Raw genomic sequence first — 11765 nt, 5'->3', positions numbered from 1 at the left:
CAGTGTGTGAAAAACTAATTATTATTAATTATGTGCTACTGACAGGTTGATGAATATATATGGGGAATCATTCACAAAGAAGCTCCTTGTGAATCACACAAAGATACATGGCGCTGTTTACACACAATGATTGGAACATGTTTGTGGACAAAGTTCCAGGGAAATTGGATGTTCAGCAATTTCGATGTATTACCATATTAGACATGTGTGTAAACAGAGCCTAAGAGAGTGAATTAGAACATATGAGATGGGAATGCTGGTGTTGTAACAACGTGTTAGCACACACACCTTCCCTGTTTCCCGTTCCATGTTACACACACACATCTGGGCACAGCCTCCCTTTGAGTGAGCAGGATGCCGCCTGCACAGCTGAACACAGGGCTCCGCCCACCGTCTTACCTCCTGTGGGGGTCAGGTGGGGCAGAGGCAGGGGGGCCTACTCGGCCAACCACCCGTTGTATGGGAATGGTGAAGAGGAGAGGGTGCACCAGACCGTAGAGCTGCGACAGGAGCGAGACCAGCGGGAAAGCCCAGGTCGGGGGTAGTGTGCCTGGGGAGAAAAGCAGGGGGAGTGGGTGATGTTAAGGGGCAGACACAGGAGGACAAGGAGGCAGAGGGAGAGGCCTAGGGAGTGGGCACGGGGAGAGCGGTGTTTTGGGGGGCCAGAGTCCGGACCATCAGGGTCCTGTCTGGGCATTACACAGACCAGATCTAGGTAAATGGCCAGAAGGCCCATTAGGGGGAGCAGGAAGACGGTCACCCCATAGACATAGACCAGGAACTGGGGGCTGAGGATCCTCCACGTAGAACTTGGACAGGAAGCCGCCGTAAGAGAGGTACTTCCCGATCACAGAGCGGTCCTGGTTATACTTGGGAGGCATCGGACGGGGAGGAGGGGAGGTCCAGTTGCCTGGTGGGATGCCGTCCAGCCCCAGCCCATCCAGCCATCCCTCATCCCCTCCCCAGGTGTCCAGGACGTTCCAGCCGATGAACTGGGCAAAGGAGGAGAGAACAGAGGACACCCAGCACAGCATGACCACAAACAGGGACCGCCGACGTGTCACCAGTGAACTGTACCTGAAACAGAGAGAGAACCCAGTGGGTCAAATGAAGCCAGCATGCACTGATGTTCTAGAGCAAGGGTCTTCAACCTTGTTTACCCAGGGACCCCCGCCGAGGAAAACTGGAGACCCCCATCATATGTTAGCCAAAAATGCGTCTTGTCTTATCATCAGGTGAATGATAATGGCGAGGAGAAGTAACATTAACCAACATTTTAAAATTAATAGATTTGGTTGTCAGTTTTTTATAAATTTTTTTCTCCCGATATTATAATTGGAAGGATTAACACTAGCATAGCCTATAAGCTAGACAAAGGTTACTCCAAACACGTTTTTGCTAAAAGTAGCTGTTTAGCTGGTTAAAAAAAGGTAAAACATGTGTTGTCAAAAATGTATATCCAAGTCAAGAAAGCTTACCAGCAACCAGTGGCACTTTCTGTGACCCATACTTTTCAAACCCTATGTCAGATACTCCAGTCAGCAGAGATGGGCAGTATTTCTGTTACATGTATTTGAAATATGTCTTTAAATACATTTCAAATTAATTTGTTAGTTTACTTTGATACATTGATCTTTAAGGTATTTTGTAATTGTATTGTGTAATTAGTAATTTTTGCCCATTCCTCCCAATGAGTGTAATGAGCTCCAATGAGTGTAATGAGCTCCAATGAGTGTAATGAGCTCAATATAAGGAGTTGAGAAATAAAGTCATCATCATTAGAAATAAGATTTACTCATGTTTTCTGCTGTATGGAATAATATAATTGTTTATTCTGTTGTTTCTAGCGATATTCATAAAAAGATATATTTGTTCCACTTTTTGGTTTTCTTTTAATATTTTTGTCGGAACTCCGGTTGAATACCCCTGGTCTAGAGTGCAGTCCTGAGAACATTTGGCAAATTCTTTCAGGTGCACTTGATTTATCTTTGGTACTTTTTAACCACCTCTCTTTGACTCACCTGCTCCCCATGCGGTGCTTCAGGTGGGAGTTGAGGGTCATGAGCAGCAGCAGGCAGACAGTGAACTGCCTGACCAGCAGAGGACAGCACACCAGGGGGATGCAGGTGTACAGGCACTGGGGACTCCTCAGGTTCAGCAGCACAGAGACAGGGACCCCCACCGCACCCCCCACTGCCCCCACCCAGCCCAAGGAAAAATAAATGAAAAGGGAGGAGCAGAGGCAGGAAGTTGAGGGGGAAAGATTGTTAAAAAAAAATTCTAGCTATTGGAGACCTGTACGGGTACTTGGAGAGTGAAAAGGTCAGCGTAGACTGGACCTGACAGAGCACTCATACTGAGGATGTGAGCACCATGCAAACACAGTGTAGAGAGGGTAGGCTCTGTGAAACAGACCGTTAACATCACACACTGCAGCAGACAGACAGAGCAGGAGACATTGGTGTGAACTTGCTCGAGTGTGATTGACAGGTAATTTCAGAACATTTTCAAACAATGGGCTCAAATTAACAAAGCGGATGGATATTGATATAGCAGATTTAGCGCTGTAATATGCCACCTGTCTCCTCAGAATAATGAGTTTGACTTTTTCAGGACATCCAGACAACAAGTTGTCCGTTTTCATAATAATTATGACTGACTGGAATAATCGTTTTATACAGCTGCATAATCAGTTGATACAGTTGTCTCCTGTCCTGCTCCTTGAAGGGCCTTGAAATAATTAACGGAGTTCATTCCACCTTATGTGGTTGTCTTCGGTTTGAATCTGTGACTGGTCGCTTTCAATGTGATTAATTTACTTTTGTTAATCAAGTAAGGATTGAGAGACAACACAAGCATACACTCACAGCCAACCTACACAGTCAGAGCTTTAGATCAGATAGTAGGAAGCTCAATGAATGACAGAAAATATGATAGAGAATATAATGAAAGGAGAATGGATAAAGAACAGATGGTGATTTTGTGGACCCCAGGAAGAGTAGCTGCTGCTATCGCAACAGCTAATGGGGATACTAATAAAATACCAAAAAGCTGTTTAGAACAGTTGAATAAATGAGAAAATACCAAATTACCTGATATGCTGTGGATGTATAGATCTGGATAAGAGCGTCTGCTAAATGACTAAATGTAAATGTAAAATGTAAATATAAGTCTATGACAGTTCTAATCTGTCCTCTGTAAACTTTCCTCGCTCTTTACCTCTCGATCTCTTCCTCTCACTCTATTCTTCTGCGTTGACTGACAGAATAAACTCTCATTCATAAACCGTCATTACCCTCTCTGCCCACCTATCTCCTGGTCATGTCTATACAAACATATCAATTGTGTCAATGTTGAAGCAATGCTAACCTTTCCACCTGAGCTGTGCAAAGGTCACCACAAGCATTGTAAACACACACACACACACACACACACACACACACACACACACACACACACACACACACACACACACACACACACACACACACACACACACACACACACACACACACATACACGAAGAGAGACACTCAAACGTGTGTAAACATAATGGCGCAGATGGAAGTGGTGATGAACAGAGAAAAACTATGGAGAAAAATAAGAGAGGGACAGAGGTGGCAAACTTTTATCTTGGCATTGTTCTGCGAAAAGAGCCCATGTTCACTGTGCCGTGTTTCAGGCAGCAGTGCATTTATTTTCCCACTGCTATTTCTAGGATAACAAAGAACAAATTAAGTAGCATTGTTTTTTGGGGGCATTTTTTGGCATTGTTCCCATGTATCATGGGAAATAAAGAACGATTGTTGCATGCAGAATTCAAAGGAATTTGATCATGATCTCTGTCAGTAGGCTATTTGTGGAAATCCCATAAGAATAAGCTATGGTTTTATATAGTATGTATAAACTGGAAGTAGAAGCCTAATTGTTGTTGTCCATTGGTTTACTCCAATTAGGGGAGGGATGGTAGGGTTAGGGGAAAATAATTAAGGAAAATATATATTTAAACAAATATATGTATTTTATCTATATATTTACCCCCAAAATATGGGGGATTGGAAATGATGCAGACAATTACATTGAAGGAGGCCACAATCTATCTGCAATATTAACGCTGAATAAATAAGATATGGTTCCAATGCATTTCACAGATCTTGAAATACTGACAGGATATGTCACAAGATTATTATGATAAAAATATAATTTTGAATTACAGAATCTTGGTTATTGCATTCACTGTGCAGATTATAGTAACATTAGATATTAGTATCATATTGCTGCAATAAAACAGTACTTCCATATACCACGAAAAAACTGCTAATTATTTCCTATTGCTGCTCCAGGGCACGTGCCTCTTCTTTTGCAGACAATTTCATAATTCAAGGCTTTTGATTGTGATGTAGCCTTAACCTTGGGCACTGCAAGCTGCTATGAAATGCATCAGGTTCTACTCTGATTGGGCTAGAAATTCATCAACAGGGCATCTTGTGATGAAAATACCGACGTACAGGGTGAGATCATATCTCGCGAGAATGAACGCGATCCGCCCGTTTTAACACGGGCTGGAAACCCCGTCTTACCCTCTTCCTCTCGCTGTCCACAAGCAAGGTAAACGGATGTCTGTTCTCCTGCCTTATTTGACCAACTGTATGACATTTTCGTGATAATTATTCTCCCAAAGCTGACCGCGTATACATTAAACAATCAATTAACAAATACAGTGTTTTCCGGAAAGTCTACAGAGTCCTGTAGATGATTTAGCATATAAAAAATTGCATGCGGCACTCGCACATACCTTCCAGTGATGGCTGCTCCCATGGCTCTGTATTGAGGCCTAAACATTTCGCGTTTTGTTTGTCCATTTTAGACAAGACAATTATGTTATCTGCGCTAACTGTGTCTTTCATTTGAATGTGTTACGCTCGTCTGCTGTTGATCTGTGATCCTTATACCGTCTGGATTTCTGCCTCAAATTTCTGATGTGGTTACAGGTCTCGGGGTTATACTGAGGTTCATTACTAGCATTGTGGCTAACTCCAGCCAGTTTCTTACCATCACATTTTATTTAACGGTGGCCGGTTTGTTGGTGAACAATTTTGCCCAACTATGCCTTGATGATATCAGTTATTTGCTTAAATTGGACTTCAGATAATTCAATATTTTGCACTGAGGGATTTATATTATCACGAGATGTGCATATTATCCATCGCTACTGTCTGACAGGAAAGTAGGTAGCCTATATAATTAGCTAGCCAGCGAACGTTAGTTGCCTGCTTAAACAAGCTGTTCGTCACCCATCTTACTAGTGAGTTAGATAGTGATGTTTGCAAAAACGTTATCAATAGTAGTGTAATCATCAGGTTAACTGTTTTCTGTATATTGGGGTGGTCGAGTCATCCTATCGTCTCCACGTAACTATATAACTAACGTTAGTTACATGAGTAACTAGGCTACACATTGAATGTGCTCAGAACTTCAATCTACCCAGTACATTCGTTGCAGTCTACGTAACCATCATGCATGCCTTGTACCTCATACTGAAGTTCTCGACCCCTCTGGCAGATGCCTGGTGTCACAGTGAAAGACGTCAACCAGCAGGAGTTTGTCCGTGCCCTATCGGCTTTCCTGAAGAAGTGAGTTTTCCACCCAGTTGTTTAATATAAGTATATGTAGTTGCATACACGTGAAGCCATGTTCAATTCTTGGAATGCATTGAGCTTTTCTGAGTGACTAACACATGCTTTTCCTGTTCCAGGTCAGGAAAGCTGAAGGTCCCAGATTGGGTGGACATTGTCAAGCTGGCCAAACACAAGGAGCTGGCCCCCAGCGATGAGAATTGGTTCTACACCAGAGCTGGTATGATTTTGATCATTGACATTCTTCCCTTCAGGACTACCTGTCTGCTCAGGCTGTTAGTCTAGTATGGTAGATCCAATCTGTTATTGGCATTGGTTTAAACCCAAATTGTCCCCAAATTATTTTCCTCGCTGTTAGTGCAGAAGTATGGAACAAGGTCATTGTGACTATCAGTGGTGTTAACCCCTCTTCTCCCTCCCAGCTTCCACAGTGCGCCACTTGTACCTGCGTGGGGGTGCCGGTGTGGGCTCCATGACCAAGATCTATGGTGGTCGCCAGAGGAACGGTGTGTGTCCCGCCCACTTCAGTGTCGGCTCCAAAAACGTGGCCCGCAAGGTGCTGCAGGCCCTTGAGCTTCTCAAGATGGTGGAGAAGAACCCCAACGGGTGAGTAGAACCACGCTGGTTAGAACATCCCTAGACACAGAGCCAAGGTCTGTGTTCTCATTGGTCTTGAAATCATTTTGTGCCCACTGAACAAAACCGTATACAAAGCATCTTACAAGTGCTCAATTTCATTATCCAGATTCCATGCAAACAACAAATGTACTATTGTACTCTGACCAGGCTCGTTCAGATTTGGTCATTGATTTTGTAGCATTTTCTGCACATGGTTGGGCGCATTTCATCTTATGGCGGTTGTGTAGTGGTGTCATTGCCAAAGTGTTCCCGTCTCTGTTGTTGTCAGTCGACCTGTATAAGGGATGTTGATGTTGTGTTAATGCACAGAATAGAGATGATCCGTTAGTATGGTGGAGTCATTGGAAGGCCCAAAAAATTGTCAGACTCCAGCCACACTAGTCATACTGTTCTCTGTTACTGCATGGCAAGCCGTACTGGAGCGCCAAGTCTAGGTCCGACAGCTTTTACCCTAAAGCCATAAGACTCCTGAAAAGCTAATCAAATGGCTAACCATCTGCATTGCCCCCCTCTTTTACGCTGCTACTGTTTTATCTATACATATTACCTGGACTAACGGTGCACCCGCACATTGACTCTGTACCGGTGCCCCCTGTCTATAACCTTGCTACAGTTATTTTACTGCTGCACTCTATTTCTTACTTTTTACTTTCACTTATTTTTCTTAACTGCATTGTTGGTTAAAGGCTTGTAAGTAAGCATTTCACTGTCAGGTCGACACCGGTTGTAAGTAAGCATTTCACTGCCAGGTCGACACCGGTTGTAAGTAAGCATTTCACTGTCAGGTCGACACCGGTTGTATTCAGCATTTCACTGTCAGGTCGACACCGGTTGTATTCAGCATTTCACTGTCAGGTCGACACCGGTTGTATTCAGCATTTCACTGTCAGGTCGACACCGGTTGTATTCAGCATTTCACTGTCAGGTCGACACCGGTTGTATTCAGCATTTCACTGTCAGGTCGACACCGGTTGTATTCAGCATTTCACTGTCAGGTCTACACCGGTTGTAAGTAAGCATTTCACTGTCAGGTCGACACCGGTTGTATTCTGCATTTCACTGTCAGGTCGACACCGGTTGTAAGTAAGCATTTCACTGTCAGGTCGACACCGGTTGTAAGTAAGCATTTCACTGTCAGGTCGACACCGGTTGTAAGTAAGCATTTCACTGTCAGGTCGACACCGGTTGTAAGTAAGCATTTCACTGTCAGGTCGACACCGGTTGTAAGTAAGCATTTCACTGTCAGGTCGACACCGGTTGTAAGTAAGCGTTTCACTGTCAGGTCGACACCGGTTGTATTCTGCATTTCACTGTCAGGTCGACACCGGTTGTATTCAGCATTTCACTGTCAGGTCGACACCGGTTGTATTCAGCATTTCACTGTCAGGTCGACACCGGTTGTAAGTAAGCATTTCACTGTCAGGTCGACACCGGTTGTAAGTAAGCATTTCACTGTCAGGTCGACACCGGTTGTAAGTAAGCATTTCACTGTCAGGTCGACACCGGTTGTATTCAGCATTTCACTGTCAGGTCTACACCGGTTGTATTCAGCATTTCACTGTCAGGTCGACACCGGTTGTATTCAGCATTTCACTGTCAGGTCGACACCGGTTGTAAGTAAGCATTTCACTGTCAGGTCGACACCGGTTGTAAGTAAGCATTTCACTGTCAGGTCGACACCGGTTGTAAGTAAGCATTTCACTGTCAGGTCGACACCGGTTGTAAGTAAGCATTTCACTGTCAGGTCGACACCGGTTGTATTCTGCATTTCACTGTCAGGTCGACACCGGTTGTATTCTGCATTTCACTGTCAGGTCGACACCGGTTGTATTCTGCATTTCACTGTCAGGTCGACACCGGTTGTATTCTGCATTTCACTGTCAGGTCGACACCGGTTGTATTCAGCATTTCACTGTCAGGTCGACACCGGTTGTAAGTAAGCATTTCACTGTCAGGTCGACACCGGTTGTAAGTAAGCATTTCACTGTCAGGTCGACACCGGTTGTAAGTAAGCATTTCACTGTCAGGTCGACACCGGTTGTAAGTAAGCATTTCACTGTCAGGTCGACACCGGTTGTATTCTGCATTTCACTGTCAGGTCGACACCGGTTGTATTCTGCATTTCACTGTCAGGTCGACACCGGTTGTATTCTGCATTTCACTGTCAGGTCGACACCGGTTGTATTCTGCATTTCACTGTCAGGTCGACACCGGTTGTATTCTGCATTTCACTGTCAGGTCGACACCGGTTGTATTCTGCATTTCACTGTCAGGTCGACACCGGTTGTATTCTGCATTTCACTGTCAGGTCGACACCGGTTGTATTCTGCATTTCACTGTCAGGTCGACACCGGTTGTAAGTAAGCATTTCACTGTCAGGTCGACACCGGTTGTAAGTAAGCATTTCACTGTCAGGTCGACACCGGTTGTATTCGGCACGTGACGAATAAAATGTGATTAATTTGTTCTGTTGCTGACTGACTGAACCTCTTCTCTCAGTGGTCGCAGACTAACCGCCCAGGGAACCAGGGATCTGGACAGGATTGCTGGCCAGGTGAGGCCCTTCTCTTTACTCCACCAACAGTGTTTGGTTACCTTTCTTCTGGGAAGCCCATGGGTTGTGCACGCCTGGCCCAGACAAAGGCAAAACAAATTGGTTAAATCGGGACCGTGAGATCATTTGGTCAAATGGGGGGGGGGGGCTTATTTTATCCTTTAGATTTTATCTAGTCTGCTTTGGGGAATCGAAACTAGTAACCTTTCAGTTATTGGCCCAGCGCTCTAACCGCTAGGCTATCTGCTGCCTTGCTTGGCTGAAATAACGGCTTTATAGCCCCAAGGCTCACCGGGCCCAAGATACTGCCTCCTTGTACCTCGCCGTGTCAGGCCTGTTGGCCCTTACCTAAAAAGTAGACTCAAACATGTTTTGTTGCAAAAAATAAGTTTGTTTCATCACTAAAACATGTCACCCTGCACTTTGATGGTAGAACATCCCACGGTGCATGTAATGAGAGCATTAGCGCAGTGTTGCCCAAGCATTCAGCCTGCCTTTTGAATTCAGCCAGCTGTCCTTGGTCTAGATATATTCTCTAACTTTGTTCCTGAGCCTCACAGCCTGCATAATAAGTCAGTTCGATTTATTATTATTATTTTTTCTGTGGCAAAAACAAACAGCAGCTCAGCCCCTGTTGGCAGCAATCTGTCTGCCTACGAGGAACAATGGTGTGACAATTCAAGGGTAAACAAGCGGAGGGAATTTCATGCTTACTGAATCCACCGTATGGTGCATTTTCTCCCTCTTGATCCTTTGTAATGAGCTGAATTTAGATGCGCTAACCTGGCCCTCCCTGGCTGTTACATGGTGGCGTCATCGCTTGGCTTCCCCCTGTGGTGTTTTTGATGGCTTAAGAAATCGTTTTTATCCCAAGAAGCTAGTTATGGCATGTGCTGTCGTGACATGACTGGCATTTCTGAGGGTTTCTAGTGAAGTCAATGTCCTCGAGCTGTTTTATTCCAGTGTGATGTTGGCCTCATTACTTTGTTAGATCAAGAGCCCACTTCCTTACTGGAATAACCTCTGAACAAATCTGCAGCACTTAATGTCTTGTTTTGATTTGCTTCCCCAGGTTGCAGCTGCGAAGTTGCCCCCCAAGGCTGCCCCCACTGTTTAATAAATATTTTTTGGAGAAGGTGAAATCTTGTCTGTGCTTCTTTCAAACCTGAGCAGGTTGGATTTGACCAAAAATGGATGGAACCTCTTTGTGGTTGCTTCCATGGGTTAATTGTTTTGCATACCAATGTTAGATATAACCTCTTTGGTCTTAATGTCATTGGGGAACTGGATTGAAGTGTAGGAGTTTTTGGGGTGGCAGTCTGTTTAGTCTACACAAGGGTTTTTGTTGAGGATTCCAATAAACTTCCAAAATATTACTCACCTCATGGACTTAGTTCAATTCTTACCCTGTCATAATGGTAACACAAACTATTTGTCATTTGAGTTTAACTATGCATAGCTTCAAAATGTTAACTGTCATCGTGGTCTATGGGCTGCTAGTTGTCGTGACACCGGCCATGGGAAGATTCTTACGCGTATGAGAATATGGCTTGATGCGACGGTGCCATCTAGGGGAGACTGAAGACTCGACTACAGCTCACCCAGCAGAAATGTCTCACAAGGAGTGGGTTGAGTGCTGCGCAAAGTTTTTGGTGTTTCCTGTCAAAATGTGATTTGGACTTCCTGAAATGCGTGGTGATGTCCTCCAACTCTACCAGAGGTGATGTGAGCTGCTTTTGAGCTCTAAAATCTGTCAAATAAGGCCAGTCTGTTCCTATGGGTTTATTTTGGGCCTAAGCTTGTTGCCCGTCTTTCTGCCATTGGGACAGCGTCTCCCATTAGGTTGGCAACATGAGCAACTCTTCATTCTGTGCAGAGCTGTTGCCAGATAATTTAATGTTAATTTCTCTACCATAAGCCACTTCATAGAATTTGGTGGTAGGTCAAACCAGCCTCACAACTGCAGATCACGTGTAACCATGCCAGCCTAGGACTTCCACATCCAGGTTCTTCACCTGCTGGATTGTCTGAGACCAGCCACCTGGACAGCTGATGAAACTGGGTTTGCACAACCGGATGATTTATGCACTGTCAGAAACCGCCTCAGAGAAACTCATCTGCATGCTCGTCCTTTCCAGGGTCTTGACCTGACTGCTGTTCGGCGTCATAACTGACTTCAGTGGGCAAATGCTCACCGATGACCACTGGAGAAGTGTGCTCTTCATGGATTAATCCCGGTTTCTACTGTACTGGGCAGATGGCAGATAGTGTGTATGGCATCATGTGGGTGAGCGCTTTGCTGATGTCAACGTTGTGAACAGAGTACCCCATGGTGGGGTTATGATATGAGCAGGCATAAGCTACAGACAACGAACACAATTGCATTTTATCGATCGTAATTTGAATGCACAGAAATACCATGACGAGGCCCATTGTTGCACCATTCATCCGCCTCCATCACCTTATGTTTCAGCATGATAATACATGGTCCCGTGTCGAAAGGAACTGTGCACAGTTCCTGGAAGCTGAAAATGTCCCAGTTGGCCTGCATACTCACCAGGCATGTCACCCATTGAGCACGTTTGTGATGCCATGAAACATATTCAAATAATGTAGGATTCCATTCATTCCTATGGAGAATTGCGCCTTCTGAGGAGTACCAACATAGCGGGCTCTGGCTTCAAAGCTTCCCATTGGCCAATGCATAGCGTTTGCAATCTAGTGTTCGTATACATGATTGGTCCAGACTGGCTGCCTCTTATAAAGGCATGATGGGTCTTTACCACTTTAAGTAGATACCTGTATTTCCTCAGTAACTAAAATACACAGGCCCAATTCTTATGATTCCTTGCCATCTATTGGGTTGCCATCCAAACATATGACTAGTCTTTATGGTCTCTCGTGCTAGAGGTGGAACAAGACATCTTTTTATTTGT

The 11765-nt window shown here is 44.6% G+C and overlaps 1 protein-coding gene and 1 pseudogene across 1 annotated transcript; one reads left to right on the top strand and one right to left on the bottom strand.

Annotated features, from left to right (window-relative positions):
* Positions 1-310: 310 nt before the first annotated feature.
* On the bottom strand, positions 311-3282 carry LOC129837129 (adenosine receptor A1-like; annotated as a pseudogene).
* A 1293-nt stretch (positions 3283-4575) lies between these two features.
* LOC129837400 (40S ribosomal protein S19) lies at positions 4576-9971 on the top strand. The gene is made up of 6 exons (XM_055903532.1): positions 4576-4608; positions 5563-5633; positions 5756-5856; positions 6059-6242; positions 8775-8829; positions 9902-9971. Exons 2-6 carry the CDS (start codon positions 5563-5565, stop codon positions 9944-9946), a joined length of 456 nt encoding a protein of 151 aa, XP_055759507.1. The 5' UTR covers positions 4576-4608; the 3' UTR covers positions 9947-9971.
* Positions 9972-11765: the final 1794 nt, after the last annotated feature.

This window comes from Salvelinus fontinalis, chromosome 38 (assembly GCF_029448725.1).
Source record: "Salvelinus fontinalis isolate EN_2023a chromosome 38, ASM2944872v1, whole genome shotgun sequence".
In the NCBI taxonomy this organism is placed as follows: Eukaryota; Metazoa; Chordata; class Actinopteri; order Salmoniformes; family Salmonidae; genus Salvelinus; species Salvelinus fontinalis.
This window is presented reverse-complemented; position numbering and strand designations above follow the sequence as displayed.

Bases quoted from the DNA above. Each gene is read 5' to 3' on its own strand.
- LOC129837400 (XM_055903532.1), top strand. From the start codon at position 5,563: ATGCCTGGTGTCACAGTGAAAGACGTCAACCAGCAGGAGTTTGTCCGT. The intron at 5,857-6,058 runs GTATGATTTTGA...TCTCCCTCCCAG, and splicing joins TTGGTTCTACACCAGAGCTG to CTTCCACAGTGCGCCACTTG. The intron at 6,243-8,774 runs GTGAGTAGAACC...CTCTTCTCTCAG, and splicing joins GTGGAGAAGAACCCCAACGG to TGGTCGCAGACTAACCGCCC.